This window comes from Merops nubicus, unplaced genomic scaffold, assembly GCF_000691845.1.
Source record: "Merops nubicus isolate BGI_N331 unplaced genomic scaffold, ASM69184v1 scaffold9993, whole genome shotgun sequence".
NCBI classification, from domain to species: Eukaryota; Metazoa; Chordata; class Aves; order Coraciiformes; family Meropidae; genus Merops; species Merops nubicus.
The window spans coordinates 61,031-80,573 of NW_008599559.1; the positions used below are offsets into that span (position 1 = coordinate 61,031).

Consider the following 19,543-nt stretch of genomic DNA (forward strand, 5'->3'; position numbering starts at 1 on the left):
TACTCACCGTCCCACACTCCTGCTGGGGCCCACTGAGCACAGGGTCAGAACCTGGGAGGCACAAAAGGCTGCTCAGCAAGCAAGAAAGCAATGAATGGTGCTAAAGTCAGGCCAGGGAGCTGGGGACGTTCAAGTGGGAGTAGCAGGAGGAAAAGGTCTGTCAGCAAAAGAGCAGGAAGCACAAAGGGTGGTGGGTTTAGGGCTGAAGAAAGTGTCTTTGCACTCTGGCAGAAACACTGGGAGCTTGAGCTGTAGAGGTTGTGGGCTTTGAAGCTTTTGCAAAATAAAATCAATAAAAAATGTTACTCAGCAAGGTGAAGTTAAAGATTAAGCTCAGTAGTTGGCTGCTGTTGTTTTAGCAAAAGCTTTGACTTGCCAAGAAATAGAAGAGTGTGTATGAAGTTTTTTGGAAAAGCTGCTTTCGTTCTGTCAAATTTATTTTTTAAGGCATGGCTACCAAATCCAAAAAGTTGTCTGGTATAAATCCACGAGCCATCTGTGGTTAGAACCTCTGCAGCCCATGTTATGACCAGTCCATGGTATGACCTTCTGCACACTTGAAATTCCTCCCGATAATTGCAGCTCTCTGCAGTTTTTTAATCAGCAATGTGAAGTAGTATGATCCAGAACAGGCCCAGCACAGATGTTGAAACCTGCAAGTTTCTAAATTGCAAGAGTTTTCCTTTTTCATTGCCAGCAAATTTTGATCCCCTAGAGTGATTAGCCCTCTCTCCAAGCTCAGCCATTCCTCTAAGAACGAAGCCTCTTTCATCTGTCAGTGTAAGATTTCTCTGTTGCCACTGGTGAACAGGTTTTCTTTTTTCAATGGTATCTGGCTTTTACCCTAACCTCAAATAACTATCATCATTTACTTCCATCCAGTGATGACATAGAGCTACTCTCTGTAAGTACAGAGAGTTTAAAATACTATGATTAAAATACTTGTAAGTACAAAAATTCTCTTCACCTTTTTGAATAAATTTAGACAGAGGAATTAGAAGAAGCTGTTCAACTGGAATTGCACTGGATTCAGGTCCTGAAATATTACTGCCATTAGAAAATAATCCAGTTTATTTCATGGGCACTTCAGTTACACAAAAAACTGAAGTTTAGCAACCCAAATGAGGAGAGTGAAAGGGAAGAAATGTTTCTTCCTGCATGGATTTCCTGTGAGGAGGCATCTGCTGAAGAAGGGAGGGATGGAGTTGGGTTTCTGTACTCATTTGGTACTTGTAGCTCATAACCTGCATGACTTCAACTGCTCCATTGCTGGAGGGGGCATCAGCCCAAATGCAACAAATTCGTGGTCCTGTGTTGTTTTCAAATAATGGTCACAAGTTTTGTTTTGATAAGAAATGAGATTTTGCTCTTTCTGCAGTAAAGAGAAAGTCTTACACATTTATAGTTTGTACTGAAATCAGTGTTAATGAGGTGAGGGAACCCATGGTGTAAAGACAGAGTTGTTTGAAGCTGTGGTGAAATCCCAGCACTCTGGGCTATCCTTTAACAGATATTCTAATAGGGTCTGTCTGAGCCTACTTGCAACTGGTAATACTAATTTCAAATGTTAACCAGCAGTTTATTCTGTTACTCTCATCTCAACTTTCTCCCGTGCTTTAATTAAATGTTAATTTGTTGCAGACAACCCTGTTCTTTTAATGTATGCACATCTTGGGACAAGTGTATGCTGATGATTTGGGAGGAGATCACCTAGTTAATAGATCCAAAGGCAGATTAAGTCTGTGCTGCTTCTTAATTTTAAATGTATGGGATGTCTTTTGCTAAAATCAGGCAATCCACCAAGGCTGAACAATGTAAGGTTCTGTTGAGGGACTTGTCTGCCATCCAGTGCAAAGTTTGATCTTCAGTTTGCCTTGACACATCTAAGCTGGGTTTCCACTCCTCTAGGATTTTTTTTTTTTAGCCCTGAACCAGTGTTAGTGTATAAATAAAAGAAATATATTTGCTTAGTAAGACAAGTGATTCAGAGCACAGCAAGAACTGCTGCCGTGGACTTTTTCACCTTTGGTTCTACCTCATTTTCTTCTCCAGCTGTTCACAGGGAGAGGATAGCAGTACTTGCTAGAGCTCTGATCCTCACCAGGAGAGCATGCCATCTTCACGTGCATGTCTTTATACTCTTACTGTCCAACAGGAACCTAGCATCAGTTTTTGTTAATAATAATCAGGAAAGTCAGACCATGCAGTAGTCATCTGGGTCCCCTGCGTGGTCACTTGAGCAAGTGAACCAAAATGCTGCCAAGGGAAAATTCTTGGTGTCCGTTGGCAGCATATGGGAAAGGAACAGAATGATGTTAATCACAAGATAGATTGATGATAAGCCAGTGAGTAAGTTAAATCTAGTTAACCTGCAGTCCAGACACTCAAACATGTGACCCTATCAAATGGAACATTTCATTGTGGTAATCTTGTATTTGTGATGATAATAGCTTAAGAAACAAAGGTTAGAGGTTAGGCTTGTTTTCCCTGTCTGTCTTTTTACATCATCTGTAACCTAAAATTCCCTCTCATGCCATATATGTTAAATCTGCTTTAGGCTATCATCAGTCACCATTTGAACTGATCTTTTTTATTATGCTGCCAACAGAATCATTTTTTTTTGTTATGCTAATTAAGAGTCATAAGATAAGAGAGAAGAGAACGTGTCCCCTTTGCTTTGCCAGCATGGGATTCGAGGCTCTGATTGGCAAGGATTGCATTGCTGTGTGGGAAACGTGGCTGGATTCCCTTCCTTGATCTCCCCAACGGTGTCTCTGAGTTTTCACAGGAGATGTGTCAGCGTGCTGATGCTCTGCTTCAACATGTCTCACCAGGTTGTGATGCCTGACTCATTCTCTCTTGGTTGAATGGGGGTTTGTGCCGTGGATGCAACACAGAGGAATAAAGGCATTTAAGACTTCAAAATCTTCCTAAGACTTCTGAGAAGTAAAACTATTCATTCTGAAGGGCTCCTTCCCCGTCAAGTGTTGCACAATCTCTACAGACTGAATGTGCCTTTGTGCCTTGCCCTCTGTTCTGCAGTGCCACCAGTTAGTTCCAGTACACTTGATGGATTCTACTTGTATTATGTTTACTTAGATATGTCTGCAGTTCATGTTTCATCTGTTTTTTTGATACATTCCCAAAATTTCCAGAAGATTGGGTATAGATAGGGACACAGGAGGTCATTGTCTTTGCCTCTCTCCTGCCTCTCAAGAAAAAATACTGACAGGTAGCTCTTAAAAACCATCAGCAGTATTTCAGACTCCATCTAATAGCTATTTCACAGCAATTATACTGTAAGATTCAGTTGGAGTTTTTCCTAATTTGTGGCCCAGTCATTATCCCTGGGTAGCTGTGTGCCTAAGACTGGCTGTGTATTTTCCTGCTGTCTTCTCCAAACTTCAGTAGTTTCCTGTATGCTTTCAGCAGGCTACAATAGGAAACTAACCAAAGACATTCTTATTCATAGCACAGCAGAGGTGATGGAGCAGGTGGTTCACTTTTTGAGGTCCTCTCCATGCTGGTTCATTGGTGGACCCTCTGCTCCTGCTGGTGAAGAGTGTTCTGTAACTGCATTTCTGCTCTTTGGTTTGCCATGCTCACTCTTGACTGACTGCCTTGTCTAAGGGTTAGGGTCTTCTCCAAACTTCAGTAGTTTCCTGTATGCCTTCAGCAGGCTACAATAGGAAACTAAACAAAGACATTCATAGCACAGCAGAGGTGATGGAGCAGGTGGTTCATTTTTTGATGTCCTCTCCATGCTGGTTCATTGGTGGACCCTCTGCTCCTGCTGGTGAAGAGTGTTCTGTAACTGCATTTCTGCTCTTTGGTTTGCCATGCTCACTCTTGACTGACTGCCTTGTCTAAGGGTTAGGTAGGGACAGAATGGCTCTACCATATGCTCTAGTTGATGGGGTGACAAGGGAGACCATAAACTGTGATTTCCTTCCATTGTACCCCACTGAGACTAATTCATTCCTGCATCAGGCGCTGGGGGCTGTTGTGTACAGTGTCAGCTGAAGACTGTACAGGTCACCTAAGAACTGGGTGTGCTGAAGTGTACTTGCCAGTGCATACAACTGCATCCTCACTGGTATTTGGCAAGCCACCTCTCTGTGCCCTCTGTTTTTATGTCTTATTTATGCTTCAGGCTCATACTCTTCAACTTGGCCCAGTTATATCAAGGTTCATCTTTTGGGGGAGGGAAACAAAAGTTATTTCCTATCAGTTTGATGCCCAAGAATGCTGAAAAACATGGACAGAAATTGTCTTTTTCCAAAATGGTGCTAGGTGGAGAGTCTTTTCTTTTTGAGTCGGCTCTGCTGTTCTTTGGAATAGTGAAATGCAGTCAGCAGTCACCAAAATAATATGAAACATAAACCTCTGCAGTACTTTTGCCACCCTGCTGTGCTGTCTGCACATTCTTGAGAGGCGCTGGGCTCTGCATACAGCCTCACGTGGAGAGCTGGGAGACTGACTAAACAATCAAAGCTGCAAAGACAATACGACTCCTGCCTCCTTGAAGCAACATTTAACAGCTAACCCAGCTGAGCTGATGTTTCAGTGACCTTCCACGTTTCCTACTGATGATGTGCAGCTACTTTTCTTTTTCCCTTTTTTCTTTTTTCTGTACAGAATTTCTTTTTTTCATATTTGGGTGGGTTTGGGGTTTTTTTTTTTTGAGTATAAGAGCATATATGTGTGTTTTTATCCTTTTATATCAATGAAAACTTGACTGTTTTTTAGGTCTGTGAACCCTTGCCATAATTAGGACTCCAAATGCAGACACAGTAAAAAATGAATGTTTTAGGCTTGGAAACATTCTGGACTGTTTCAAATGATTGGACTGTTTGGTACTGAGGGGTAACTTGCTGCAAAAAAAACAGGGGATCTTGCATTACAGAAATAACCTGGTGGATTAGGGTGGTGAACATAGATAAGCCTGGAAGAACCTAACCTGTGGAAACAGCAGAAGCAACCCAAAAGGGCTGGTTAATGCCTCTGCTTGCAGATGTTGCAGGGCCAACTTCTGGCAAGAAATAAGATGGACTGATCATGGTGCTCCTGCTGGGTTTCAGTAAATGCCTCCATATCCTGGAGGATAAGCCTTGGTTTAAGTCCTTCTCTGCCTTTTTAACTCTCCAGACTCATTCCCAGCTGTAGTGGATTTAATGTCTTTGCTGTAAGTACCTTCACAAGGAAATAAGAATTCATAATCTGCAGAGATAATAGATATACTAGAATGGAACTGTTCCAATACTGTTCCTGCCAGAGGCCAGACTGAAAGATAGAGATATAAAGCTTGCAGCAGTTGTTCATTACTCCCTTGCATTTGGCTGCAAAGGGAGTCACCACACCTGCTCAGTGGAGTGTGTAGGTATTACAAATCTCTCATCTTCCTGAACCTTCCCTGATATACTAGAGATACATTTCATTATTCTTAAAGTGCTGGTGAGACAGAGAGGGGTGAACTTCTGTAAAAGTAAAGGTTTAGCTTTAGGTTTTCTTTAATTTTTTGTTAAACACCCTATTAACACCACAGTTAAATTGCCTCCTGATATTTTTTTTTTTAGCTGGCTGGCAGTTTTATGAAGTCTCCTGATGAAATTGTGCCTCTTATGAAGTATAATAAAATTGCACTTTAAGTCAAGCCAGACTTATGTCCATTTAACTTGTATTTCAGCCTTGCTGTCTTTTTTATGGCAACCCGAAGAGAGACCAAGGAGAAACATTGTAAGAAACTGTCTCCTTCCTCATTTAGTTACTTGACATCTGGCTCAAATGTGTACTGCAGGCCCCTCCTCAGCTCTTCCTCTCCTTCCAATAAAGAAGTCTGCCTTTCTCAAGGAGGAAATAATTTTTAAAAATACTTAAATTTTAGAAAATCTCGAGTGATAAACCATTTTCTCCAAAGAAGAAGCATTTTAACATCCAGCTCTGCCAGCTTCCATGCACAGCATACTTTTTACTTTTTTTTTTTTGGGATCTGCCTGTGCCCCCTCTGGTCAACCTCCTCATGAACTGCTGGTTCTTGGCAGTGGAGGCACAGACAGCTTCGTGTTTGTGCAGCTCAGCTGAAGGGGAGGATGGCACAGGCAGCAGCTTAGATGGTTCTGAGCATCTCTTTGTACTGAAGCAAAGCTCCAGCTGACTTTTTTTTTTCACCCCAAGAACATGTGTAATTCTACAATAGATAACAGACCCTGCTCCTCGCTGCATACAGCCTAAAGCATTTGTTCTGTGCTGAGGAATTTGGGATGATTTTGTAGAAGTTTGGATGGCAGTGGGTAACTGGCCTTTTCATGCCATCAGACTATCTATTGTTAAATACACAGCAGTCACAGTAAAGTAGTAGTATTATGCTTCCAAACAGTAACTAGAGAACCTAGAATTAAAGACCACTGTCTCATTCAAAGTGCTGGATGAGTATTGTTCATATAATGTAGTATTATTCAGTGGTTTTTTTCCTTGTTCATGTGAATTCGTGCTTTGTTACTGTGCCCAGCTCAATCCCTGCTCTGGAGTTGCCAATTTCTTTCTGAACTAGCAACATGTTATCACTCAATGTCTCACAGTTTCAAAAAAAAATATGTAGATTCCATGAAGTATCACATTCATCTGGGTTCTGTACTTCAGGGCAGAGTGTCAAACCAGAAGTAACCCCCCTGGATTTAGATCTCTCTGAGGTGACTCAAACTTGCTGTGGTTTTGGAGGTTTTTTCTTCTTCAGGGAACTTAAAGTATGAAATGTCATTATAAATTGTAATCACAGCTTGCCTCAGGTAGAAACCACAGCTGGGAATCCTGCAGATCAGACCCCTGGATCCCAAATTGGGCAATCAGTTGGGGTTGCATCCAGGCAGCTGTCAGTAACAGAGGACAGCAACTGAGAAAGGAGCAGGGGGGAGCAACAGCCTTGGGTCAGCCCATGGTGAATGAACATGCTGAGACAGCTTCTGTAAAACCTGAGGACATCTTGCCCTTACTGACTGCCTGTGAAATACAGTCGTTGGCTCTAGAGTAGCAGTTTTTCTGTGCTGGCAGGTGCTCCCTGGTGCAACTTGTATGTAGTTGCTGCTCCTGCTGCATGATGTCCTGGCCTGTCCCAATTCCTCCTAGGAGGAGGGCTGACCTCACTCAGCTCCCCCCACTCCTGAATTTGCTTTGCAGGAGAGTGGGGTACCTGCAGGGGAAGGACACTTGGAGCTGGGAATGCATCTTCTCCTTGGCTGGGCTGTGGCCAGTGGGGAAATCCTGAAACCAGGACTTGCATGGTCTGTGTGGCAGGGCAGGCTGAGGATTAAACACCATAGTTCTCCTGTCTTCATCTCTCTTTTTCCAAGCCCCAGGCATCAGTCGCAACATGCTTTCCAGCATCAGCTAATTGAGCACCTCCCTGCTAATTGTCCTGATTCTCTGAGCCCAGAGGTGCCTGCTGCCTGGTCCCTCTACTGCTTTGCACCAAAAGGGGCTTGAGAAATTCACCTTGACCTTTCTGTTGAGTTTGTGAAGTGCTTTTCCAAATGCTTGCCCTCTGTAAGGTTTCCTGTTGTTGTTCACAGTGTCTGCCAGGAGTAGCTGTGTCACTCCTAAAACTTTTACTGTTAATCCTGGAGATACTGTAAAGTCCGTGGAAGAAACAGTTGCCAGAAATTGTCAAGATAGAGAGAGTGTGTCTACAATGAATATTCTAGATACCTTCAACTAACAGATTTAGAGGGAAGAAAACTTGTGGAGCTACTAAGCCTAAAGATGCCTCTTCTCTGCTCTGGGCATCCTTGAGCTATGAGTTCCTACTAGAGGTGTGGGGGACACTCTGGGTGGTGTTGCTAATTGTGCTTAAAGTCCTTACATGACAGTCATTTTTTCCTGCCTGAGGCAGAATGCTGCTTGAGGGGGAGAGACCTTTGGTGTGGCCTGGAGGAACCATTCCCATAGTCAGCTACATTGCTGTAGTACACTGCAGGAACAGCTTCAGCAGGTCAGATCAAAGGTGCTGCTCCTTCTACACCACTGCTGGTCTTTGAGGACATGAATTGTCTTGGTTGAACTTCAAAAAACTGTGTCCTGAAGCAGGTATGAAGTTAGGAAAACTTCATGGAAACTGTTTTTTGAAGCGTGGTGAAGGTTGTTAAACATTTCCAAAATACAGTGCTGCAGTGGTAAGTACCAGCACCTCTAGTTACCCTCCTGATAATTCTTCAAAGTTGCTGTGGTCAGTTTAGAAAGACAAAACATGTGGAAGGGAATGAAAGGAAGTTTTCTGTCATATAAGGTGGTGTTTAGGCTCACAGCCACATACATGAGCACACTGATTCAAGAGTGTGCCTCTGTCAGCAGCGTGCTGGGGTTGGCTGGAGGACACGAGCCCCTTGGTCTTGTTGGGGTGTGCAGGGGCAGGGGTGTTGTGCAAAAAAATGCTGAAGGAGTGGGAAAATATTCCTGTAGGTGGAAAATATTGAGCTGAGCACTGTTCAGGAACAATAACCCAGTGGCTGCGTGCATTGCTGATTTTAAAATGTGATTTGCAGGAGGTGCACAAACCATTGATTTTACTCAACCTTTTACTCATTTTCTGGAGTTGTTTCTTACGTCAAGTCTTCCTGAGACCAGCCTTTAACTTAGTAATAGTTAATGTTTCTAAATTTGGGGAGGTTGCTCTGGTTATTTTATGTTTCAAACACATAAGCAGCAAATGTGTCTGTAGTGCCCAGAGGTGGTTGATGTCTGTCTGTCCCTGGCAGGCCTGCCCGTGGCAGCTGCTGCCTCTGAGGGAGTTCTTGCCTTTTCCAAGGCTTAGGAAGCAGCCAAGGTTTTTGTGGGCCCGTGGCAGCTGCCTCTGAGGGAGTTCTTGCCTTTTCCAAGGCTTAGGAAGCAGCCAAGGTTTTTGTGGGAGGAGGTAAAGTCAGCAAGAAACAATTCTTTCTAATGCTCTTCTGAAGGCGACCACCTTCAAAAGGATTTTAAATGTGTATGATTTAATTTCTTATGCTAGTTGTCAAAAGGCTTGGTTTATGATTAAGGAAAGTTAGGTGCTGCCCCAGTCCTAGGGAAGCCTAAAGAGGAAAAGGATTTCAGTCTAGCATTTTTTAATAGCTATTTGATGACGGTAAAAACAAAACCCAACTCCTGATGTTTATTGTTTTGGGGCTTTATAGTAATGAGTGTGTTTTCCTACTATAAAACTTTTAATATTAAGGGCTAAAAAAATGCTATCTGTACAGATACTATTTCACCAAATCAAGCACACAAACGCCTCTGTGGTTATTTACTATTTCTAGAGAGCATGTGATAAAAGAATCTTTTTAATTTAACTTGGGCTCCCACATGTTCTTCTCATTCTGACCTGGTGAAACTGGGTGTCTTTTGTGGCAGGTTCAGGAGACCCTCTGCAATCTTTCCTCTTCTTGTTTGGCTGCTAATAACTGGAAAAACTGACCGAGCAAGAGGATGAAGAGGTTGAGCCAGCAGTTGCCACAGTGACAGTTGTCCAATATAAATATCTTACAACTCTTCTGTTTATCATCTGTTTTCAGGGCAGTTTAAGCTTCTGGAACAAGACCGAGATATTAAGGAGCCAGTGCAGTATTTTAACAGTGTGGAGGAGGTGGCTAAAGCATTTCCTGAACGAGTTTACGTCATGGAGGAAATAACATTCAACGTTAAGGTAGTCCCTGAATAAATATTTATCCCTGTCTACATGATTAACTGTTACAACCTTTATATACATGGCAAGTGAGCAGCAGTGCTGTGTGGGAAGTGTGATTCTGGAGACAAACGAGCCCTTAGCGTTCTGCATTTAGTGATGGTGCTCCTTGGGATCATTTTTATAGTCTCAAATCAACACGTCCTCTAAGGGCTCTCTGGTGCTATGGCACTTTGGGGACCAGTCCTGATGATACGTCCAATAATTCGTCTAATTAGGTTGCTCCTGCCAGATTTTAAACAACTGTTGTTTGTTGCCCCCATTCTCCTCCCCCAGCAGCAGTCTCAATTTTACTCTCTGCTCAGCAGCAGCTGCTCAGGTCCCTGTCCAGAAAGCCTGATTCTCAGAGAGCACATCGAGTGAAATGGTGAGGTTGCTTGTCTCCAAATTACTGCAGCTCAATAGCATTGTGAATACAACAAAACAAAACAAAAAAACCACCAAGACACACTTGTTCTCTGGATGTGTGAGCTCATCAAAGGGTCAGCAATCCCACGAGTGTAAGAGGGTTTGCCAGTACCAAACACACTCTAGTGCAGTGGCATGAAACAGTGAAGACAGAACTTGCTCTTCCTTGCCCTGCTTCTGTGTGATGCTGCACAAGGTAGGGCAGCTGTGCCAACAGAGCAGAGTGGGCTCTGGGCTTGTCTGGTTTCCTTCAGATGATGCACCCCCTAAGACTGGTAGAAGAGCATCCTAGAGCTGAGGGATTCTGCAGATCCACATCCTGTACCCCACAGGGGAAGCTGATTGATATTGCTGGTGCAAAGCCAGTGTGGAGTTTCCTGCTCCTGTGTGTAGCGAGGTGAGATTTGCTGAAAAGCCTTCTAATGGATTTGTCTCATTCTTGCACTGCTAGAGTTTGGGGACAGCAGCTACTCTGCAGTTTTTATAGGTGCAAAACAGGATTGCTGAGGACTGCTCCAAGTGCAAGAGTTCATCAGTTAATTCATTTAGTGACACAGACTCACGTCTTTCAAGACAAGTAGGTTGTTTTCATTTATGCTCTCCATTAACCTGAACATAGAAAGCATGAATAAAGGCTACATGAGAAAGCTGGAACACTTTTGTGTGTTTAGGACATGGTTTGGCAAATCAAGGCAACAAGAAAACTTCATTTCTACCCAGGAAAACCAGACTTACATTGGGACTAGTACCCTCATCCAGTGCTGTGTCATTATTTCTCAGTTGTTCAATGACCAGATTAATACAGGGGCACAATAAAATGTACAGCTGTGATTTTATAAAGAGAAAAATATTCCTCTGTAGGCTTGTTTAAATGGAAAATGTTGTATCTTGAGTCTAATATGAGTGTTCTTAAAATGCTTTGCCATATTTAGCAAACTGAGAAATAAGAATAGCTTACTGTTGAATATCAAATCCATTTTTAAAAGGTATTATGGTGATACTCCTTAATGTAAATAACAGTAATATTAATCCAGGTTTAACCTAGTTACACAGTTATCTTGGCAGTATTTCTCTTGGCAGTTTTTCCAGTTTCATAGAAGTCTGTTCCAAGGTTAGCATCTTCCAAAAAATAAATGAACTTAACAGGATTTATTAAAGAGTTTAATAACCCTTTACATGCAAGAGAATTATTTACGCTAAAATTTTGATGTAGGGGAGATTCTGTCAAAGTGATGAGAGCAAAGGGAGGAATACTAAATAAATACAGTTGATTTCTGTCCAAAGCAGTGTGCCTGTTTAAATTCATAAGGCTGTATTGGAAGGGAGCTAATCTGATAGAAAAAGGGAAAAAAAAAAGTCTAAAATACCAGTTGAAGCATTTAAGGTGATGAGGAACTCTGAGGTCTTGGAGTTCTTACTTATTCCAAATGCTTGAGTCTCTCATGGACCATTCTGGAACAATTCTTTGTGTTAGGAAGAAAAGCTACTCCCAGGCCCTAGGTTTTGCTGAACCAAGAGCAGCAGGTTCCTGCAGTCCCATACAGATGGCAGTCTGTACAAATATCCAGGAAGCATTGAAACTTAAAAACAAAGCTGGGAACAAAAACCCCACAGCACACCAAGGGAAATTCACAAAAAGTTCTCTTAAAAAGCAGCAATGTTGCCTGATAGATTGGGCAGTGGGCTAGCCATGAATTCCTACACTAATAAACAGCCCACTTAGTGTTGTAGAACCCTTCAAATCTTCCAGGAGAACACTTTTCTCCTGACAAAATTGATTTCCTGATTTAGTTGCAGTCGTGTTGGCTCTGATAACCTGGCCCCAAGTTTCCAAAAAAGCACATATTTAATATAACACTGTCACCTACACAGGCACTTTTAAATGATCCACTAGTGACTTTCTTGAAATCAGTAGGCACAGGTTTTGGCTGCGGATTTGCAGGCAACTCATTAGTACTTCATCTTGAGAACTGGTGCTCAAGGATTCAAGAATCAATATTTAGATTTAACAAATCTTTTTCTTTATTTCATAAAATAAATATAAATTATAAAATAATGATAAATCTATTCATTAAATTAATAAATAAGCAAAATTTAATGTATTTATTTTAATAAAGAACGAACTCAGTTCCCTCATCACCTTCTGGTTTGATGCCAGCCTTATAGGTGAACACCATTGCTCCACAGTGGCTTTGTGTGCTGGTCTTGTGAAGAGATATTTAATGTTAGAGCTCTGTGGTATTACCTGTCACACTTAGAGTCAATTTTTGGACACTTTGGTACGTTTGAGACACCCTTAAACAACATTGAAGCAAGCTTTTAATGGAGTAGTCAAGGCAAAGTCCCTCTTAGCTGGGAGGGAAACACATTTACCAACATGAAGAGTTGTACTTGCTGATTATCTTGGGAGATAGACATTTAAAAAATAAATGTGGGATGCTCTCTTACTGAATTTAATCCTCTATGAAGAAGTTGCTTTTTTTCTGCAAATAGCTCTTCTGAAAAAATTGTTTTATAATAAAATAATTTGCATTCATTATTGGGGACCTGTAAAATGTATTAAGTGCTCTGATCAGTCCTTTGGTTTTAATAGCAAAAACTATTATGCAGTAACTAGGAGTCAGAGACCTCACAGTTATAAAGAGCTCTACCAAAAGAAATCCTAACTGTAAATGCAATGCTTGCATTACTCTAATTATAACAAGTGATATGAAGCCACAAATCATTTTTGTGAGGAGTTCATATGTGTCCAAGTGATTGAAGATTTCTGTTTCAAACTATGACAAATTAGAACAGTTGGATTCCAAGACAGGGTATTGACTCAGGTGTTATCAAAATCTATTTTTCTGAGCTAAGCTTTCCTTAAGCAAAAGGAAAAATATACTTAAGCTTTTCCAAAAGGACGTGTTTCCTAAATCATTCATCACTTTCCTGATGCCTGTCTTCTGCAGTAGAATTAACTGGCTTCTGAACTGTTCTTGAATTGCAGGAGTCTTAAAATTTATAACACTGTAGTGACTTAACCCAGTGCTGTTTGGCCATGTGTTTGAGAAGATGTCTGCAAACCAGTGACATTTCTGGTGAGCATCCTGGCACCAGTAGTGAGTGGTTTGTGTGGAGCAACATCTGGCAGTAGGGAGGTGGAGCAGGTTTTGGTTCTGAGGTCCTCTGCATTAGGAGTTGTTCAGTTGGAGTATCTACTAGTGATTTCTAGTGTGACAACCTCTTCCACAGAGCTGGGAGCACTGATTATTCTCAGCTATTAACAGAAAGGGAAAACTGGCTGGGAAGGACAAAAGAGAGGCAAGGGAGAGGTAAAACTGCAGGAGTCATTGTTATGATGCCTAAAGCTTCATCGTTATAATGTGTAAAAGAGAGAGTCACCACCAAAATAAACGTGTTTGGGGAAGCAGTTGTTTCAGAGTGCTCCCAAGTGTGGGCAGAGCAGGAGCAGAGTGAGCTGACAGCACAGGGCAGAGTGGGACCAGAGTCAGCCCTCCTGGGTGTTGTGCAGCTGATTGAAGGCTTCTCAGGTGCTTTCTGCCTTCTGTTTTCCAGAATTATGAGGATATTCCTAGCAGTGTGCCATAAAAGTATCATTATTTCTGCATCAGTCTGTCTGCTGGACTACCTGAACTCTGGTGCTCTGCTGAGACAGTGTGCTGCTCTTCCCTCCACGATATGCCAGTGTTGGGACGTGTCACCTGCATTTCTGCCTCAGTCTGTCTGCTGGAGTACTTTAACTCTGCTGCTCTGCTGAGACAATGTGCTGCTCTCTTCCCTCCACAATATGCCAGTGTTGGGACGTGTCACCTGCATGGTCTGGGAGGTGCCCCTGGCAGTTCCAAGGGTCTGGAACACCCTGCTACACCCTGCCAGGGCTTTCCTGGTGGGAAGCAGAGGGTGCACAGGGCATGCTCTCGACAGGGGTGTCAAAGGGCATAGAAGTGCTTACAGGTGCAAATCCTGTTAGGTCAGCTGGAAGCTTAGAGGGTAGAGGGAGCTGAGTCTGATAAGCACTTTCTCCCAGATCAGGTTGTCTTCAGGCATACCCCTTGGCATGAATCAAATCTCTTCTGAGGAGCTGCTGTGCCTGACTGATTCGTGAGCCACTGGGGGCTCTGTGATGTTCACCAAAGGCAAGTGGGGCTAGCACCTGGGATGCTGTGAGCCCTGCAACAGGCTGATGAGTTAGGAAGTGGCTCTGTGGAAGAAGTGGGAAGGGTACCTGGTAGACAGCAGTAGTGGTTTGGCAAAGGCAGCCAACAGCAGGTCAGGCTGAGAGAGTGATGTAGCAGCAAGTCAAGGATGCTGATTATTCCCCACCACTCACCACTTGTGGGGCTACAGCTGAGTATTAGGTCCAGTTTTGGAAACAGCTTTTTTTCCAATAAGCCACTAACACAAGGAAGACTTTGACATGTGGGAGCGAGTCCAGTACACCAGGATGGTCAGGGGGCTGTAGCAAATTGTGTAGGAGGAGGCAGGGACAATGGGGTTTGTTCAGCCTTGGGGGGGCTGAGAGGGGGTCTCTGTGCTGTGCATACCTACATCTACCTAATACCTACCTATCAAGAACACAGAGACTCATCTGAGAGTGCCCAGAGGGAAGACAAAAGATAACAGGCATGAGATGGAACATGAGAATTCTGCTCCAATATAAGAAAAAAGTAATATTTATTATGAAGGTGGTTGAATACAGATAGGGCTGCCCAGAGAAGATGCAGATTCTCTGTCTCTGGAGAAACTAAAACTTTAACTGGCCGTTCCCCTGAGCAGCCTGCCATAACTACACCTCCTTTGGGGACCAGGAGGGACTAGATGACTCTGGGAGTCCTGCCCAACCAGGAGGATTCTACAAGTCTTACCTGATGTCCTGTGCTAAAGTCCCTGACCCTTTGTTGACATTTCTGTAAGTTTTGTGACCATTGATAAAGTGAAATGTTTGAGTAAGATAGAGCAGGTTTGATTTTCATAGGTCATTGCTACAAGGACAAAGTAAAGATCATTTAGTTCTATAAGGTGGGGAACAAAGCCTTAGAGATACCTGTGGACATTTTGGACAGCAGCTGATCCCTTCCATTTTTGTCCAAAAGGAAGAGTGCAGAACAGTGTTTTTCTCAGAACGATGACATGATTTTTCTTTTGTTCCAGCATGGTAAATTCAGCCTTATTTCACCTGTTACTCTCCTGTGACTATATTAAAAAAAAAAAAAAAATTAAAAAAACGTTTGCCAGGTATTTTTTAATTGAGAATACTTCTCTCTTTAAACATGCCTGGTGAATCTAGAAGTCCATTTGCTATTTGGCTGGTTGAAATGAATGCCGTTAATAAGCAGCTGCTTTGTGAGACCTTCGTTGTGAAGCTCAGCCAGTTAGTTACCTCTGTGGTTTCACATCTGACCCACAGCTTCCTTCTAGAGCAGCTTGTTTGTTTGTGAATCACCAGGGAGCTGCGAGTTGGCCAAGCAGGAGCTCCCCTAGCTGTAGGTTGTGACACCTCCCTCACTCCAGCCAGTGTCCTGCAGGAAGCCAGAAAAACCTGAAACCAGTTAAAATACCTGGCTCGTGTTGGCCAGAGAAGCCATTTGTGGGGACCCATCAATGCTGGGAGCTGATATTCTTACAGAGCATGCCCTCTAAGAAGGAGAAGGGGTGGGTAGGGTGTCTTCAATCCTTACAGCTCCACCAAAGGCAGGCAGGGCTACGTGGCCGTGGCTCTGTGATGGTTTTGAGGAGAAACCAGCAACGAGCGTCACGCCGGCGTTCTCAGCCCAAACCCAAGTGCTGCCCTTCTGTCTCCATGCTTCACAGGGCTGCCTGGCCAGCAGTGTGAACTCTGAACGAGTATTATGTGCCATAAAGTCCTCGTAGTTTCCTGGATTAGACCAATTAGTGTTTGTTTAGATAATTCAGGGCTTGAACGACTTCCCCTCCGGAAGCCCCGAGCCTGAAGTGCTCTGGTGGCACACCTCAGCTGAGCTGCCTGTGCCTCTGCTCTGAGAGGCTTGCAGAAAACAATCACAACTTTACAGAGACAAGTGAATCACATCTCACAAGGAGAGTTATTCACAGCACCTCTCAGTTGTTAACTGCTTGGGATTGCAGCCTTGATTTCACGCAGTGCCTGTGGTGTGTGTGTGGTGATACCCCAGTTTGAAGCGTGGAATTTGAGCTTCACACAGCTCCTTGGAGGTGAAGCCCTTGGGGGTTGCAGAGGTGAGGAAGGAACATGCAATTAGCATATGTTTTCATTTACAGTTGGTTTAGTATGTCCAATATTTCTAAAGTGCTCTGGAACAGGCCAGTAGAGTTTATCTGATGCACCTTCCTCTATGAGCAGGTGTCTGCTGCAGCTGAGGAAGAGCTGGGTGTGTTCTCTTAGGTCCCTGGAAAGGGCTTTTCCCATGAAACCACTCAAATACAAAACAGAGCAATCCTGTCTCTAAAGACTTATTCCAGTCTTAAGGAAATAACTTCAGGAGCAAATGAGCCTTGGACATCTGGTTTGCCTTTTTTTTTTTTTTTTCTTTCCATACTAGAAGAGCACACACATGGCTGTACATATGTTGTTTAATCTCTTAAATTGCAATTATGATCAAAAAATGAGGAAGGAAGTCTATGGCTAGGCGAGCAAAGCAGAGGGGGAGTTAAGCATCTAGGATAGACCAATATTCTTGACTTCTTCAGGGAATAGATGTCATCTGTCATTTCCCCTAGCCTGGAAGAGATTATATCAAAGGGATATGCTCCATCCATAATGATGAGATCACTTTTCCTGCTCCTCAGGGAGATGAAGATGATGAAAGAAGTTTGCTTCCCTCAAGAGCCTGGCAAATAAGTTTTAGCAAACAGCAAAAACAAGGGGGCAGGAAAAAGCTACCCAAGGGAATCCAGACACACTCTGTCCTAGCTGTATGATGCAAGTGGCTGTTTGAATTGCTGGGATATGTGGATTTCTCCTTTCTTTAAAAAATTGTTTGGTTTGTTTTGGTGTCTTTGGCACTGTCATGTGGCTGTTTCCCCCTCAAGTAAGATGCAGGAATGTGCAGAAGGATTAAAAAAAGCTTACTTGGCCAAGCTTCAGATTAAACACCTTGCACTTGGCTACTCAGCTGTTCCAATAAAGTTAGTTTAGTTTCTCTTAATACGTAAGTCTTGTAAGTTCAGTCTCAATAGATTTGATATGATTTGAACTATTATTTTCAGTGGGAGAAAACCTAATTTTTTTATTATTATTTTGCAGGTGGCTTCTGGTGAATGCAATGAGGACACTGAGGTTTATAAGTCTTTTAAGTTCAGTCTCAATAGATTTGATACGATTTGAACTATTATTTTCAGTGGGGGGAAAACCTAATTTTTTTTATTATTATATTGCAGGTGGCTTCGGGTGAATGCAATGAGGACACTGAGGTTTACAACATTACCCTTAGCACTGGGGATGAGCTCACTTTAATGGGGCAAGCCGAAATCCTTTACGCAAAATCTTCCAAGGAGAAGTCACGGCTCAACACCATCTTCAAAAAAATTGGGAAGCTTAATTCCATCAGCAAGCTAGGCAGGGGCAAAATGCCCTGCCTCATCTGCATGAACCATAGGACCAACGAAAGCATCAGTCTTCCTTTCCAGTGTAAGGGCAAGTTTAGCACCCGCAGCCCGCTGGAGGTGCAGATGCAAGAGGGTGAGCACACGATTCGCAATATCGTGGAGAAAACCAGGCTGCCCGTCAACGTGACGGTGCCCAGCCCCACCCCCAGGAACCCCTACGACCTCCACTTCATCCGCGAGGGGCACAGGTACAAGTTCGTCAACATTCAGACCAAGACCGTGGTGGTTTGCTGCGTGCTTCGTGGCAACAAGATCATCCCCATGCACTTCCCCTTGCACTTGGCGCTGCCCAAGTTCACCCTGCCCGACAGCCTGGTGAAGGGGGAGCTGTGGCACGAGGCCCTCATCCAGCACTGGTTTAATGTCTGCCAGGAGCAGTTTGACATAGACGAGTATTCCCGCGCCGTGCGGGACGTGAAGGCCGACTGGAACGAGGAGTGCAAGAGCCCCAAGAAGAGCCGCTGCCCCGGGCACGGCCACGTGCCCAACTCCCTCAGCTACGCGCGGGACGAGCTGACCCAGTCCTTCCACCGCCTCTCCGTCTGCGTCTACGGCAACAACCTGCACGGGAACAGCGAGGTGAACCTGCACGGCTGCCGCGACCTGGGCGCCGAGTGGGCCCTCTTCTCCCACGACGCCCTGCAGTACCAGGAGGCTGGAGACAGCACCAGCGACTACCTCTTCCCCGAGGTCGCCGAAGAGTCCCTGTTCCTGCCGGCGAAGCCGGAGCTTCCTTACGAAGAGCTGTGGTTGGACCAAGGGTGTGGGAAGGCCCCTGAGCAGCCTCTCACCCGCTCGCTGAGCGAGAAGAACAAGTGTGAGGGCTACAGGGGATCCTTCCGAGCGAAGGGTGGCACCGCGTCTCTTCCCGCCGCTGTCGGGGCGCCCACAAAGTCTTCAGATGTCTCCCTACCTCCACCTCCAGTGCCTCCCAAATCAGAAGCGGTAAGTCAGGGTTATTTATGCTGATTCCTTTCTCTTTTTTTAGCTGGCGAAGTGTTTTGGAGGGATTTTTTTAGGGAAGGAGACACAGGGAGGGCAAGAAAATGGTGGGACTTTGAGATGTGCAACTTCAGCTAGTTTCCTACCAAGAGTAAGTCGTGGCCTAAAAATCACCAGAGTATGTTTAATATAACTGATCCAGTAGCTTAATACTGATTCTTTCAGATTATATTTATTGTGGGTTTTTGCCCCCACAAACAAGGTGTAAGAATTGCCAGGTCACTTCCTTCACTGCATTTTCACATCACCTCTCCATGTGGCCTCTGTGGTTTTTCATATTTTCTGCGGCCAAAGTGTGTGTGGGACATGACACTGCTTGGACCACTGCCTCAAACCACCTTAGCGTGTGCATCTTCAGTTAACAGGCCCTGACAGTGAGGGCAGCTAGAATTTTTGATAGGTTTTAAGTGTGTGTTAATGAGAGATTGTCTTCTTCATTACAAATCTGTGGCAGATTTTGAAGAATATTGGGTATCATTGACCTCAAGGAAACTTTATCAAACTAGACCTGAATGAATCACTCTGTACTACTTAATGAAAGAAAACATGTTTAACAAGAGCTTTGCAGAGCTGATAGATGGGTCTTGTAGAAGACTCAGTTTTAAACAGAACATGTTTCTGGTGAAAACTCATGGCAGAAATAACTTCCCCAAATCTGAAATATTCTGGAGACTTCAGAAGCAAAAATACAAATATGTTTTATAAACAAGAACTTACATGAACCAGGTGGAAAATCCAACCATTAGATGGTCTCTTAACATATTCCTAAATGTTACTTTCTGAAAAACATGAAGGGAAAAAGAAAACTTCCCCTAC

The 19,543-nt window shown here is 43.6% G+C and overlaps 1 protein-coding gene across 1 annotated transcript in view; it reads left to right on the plus strand.

Annotated features, from left to right (window-relative positions):
- GAREM (GRB2 associated, regulator of MAPK1) overlaps positions 1 to 19,543 on the plus strand; it is a gene marked incomplete at its 5' end in the record, with an annotated part of 68,451 nt that overhangs the window by 40,361 nt on the left and 8,547 nt on the right. Inside the window, 2 exons of the mRNA XM_008937429.1 lie at positions 9,540 to 9,670; positions 17,498 to 18,670. Coding sequence (XP_008935677.1) covers positions 9,540 to 9,670; positions 17,498 to 18,670 — 1,304 coding nt within the window. The remainder of the gene's footprint in view (positions 1 to 9,539; positions 9,671 to 17,497; positions 18,671 to 19,543) is intronic.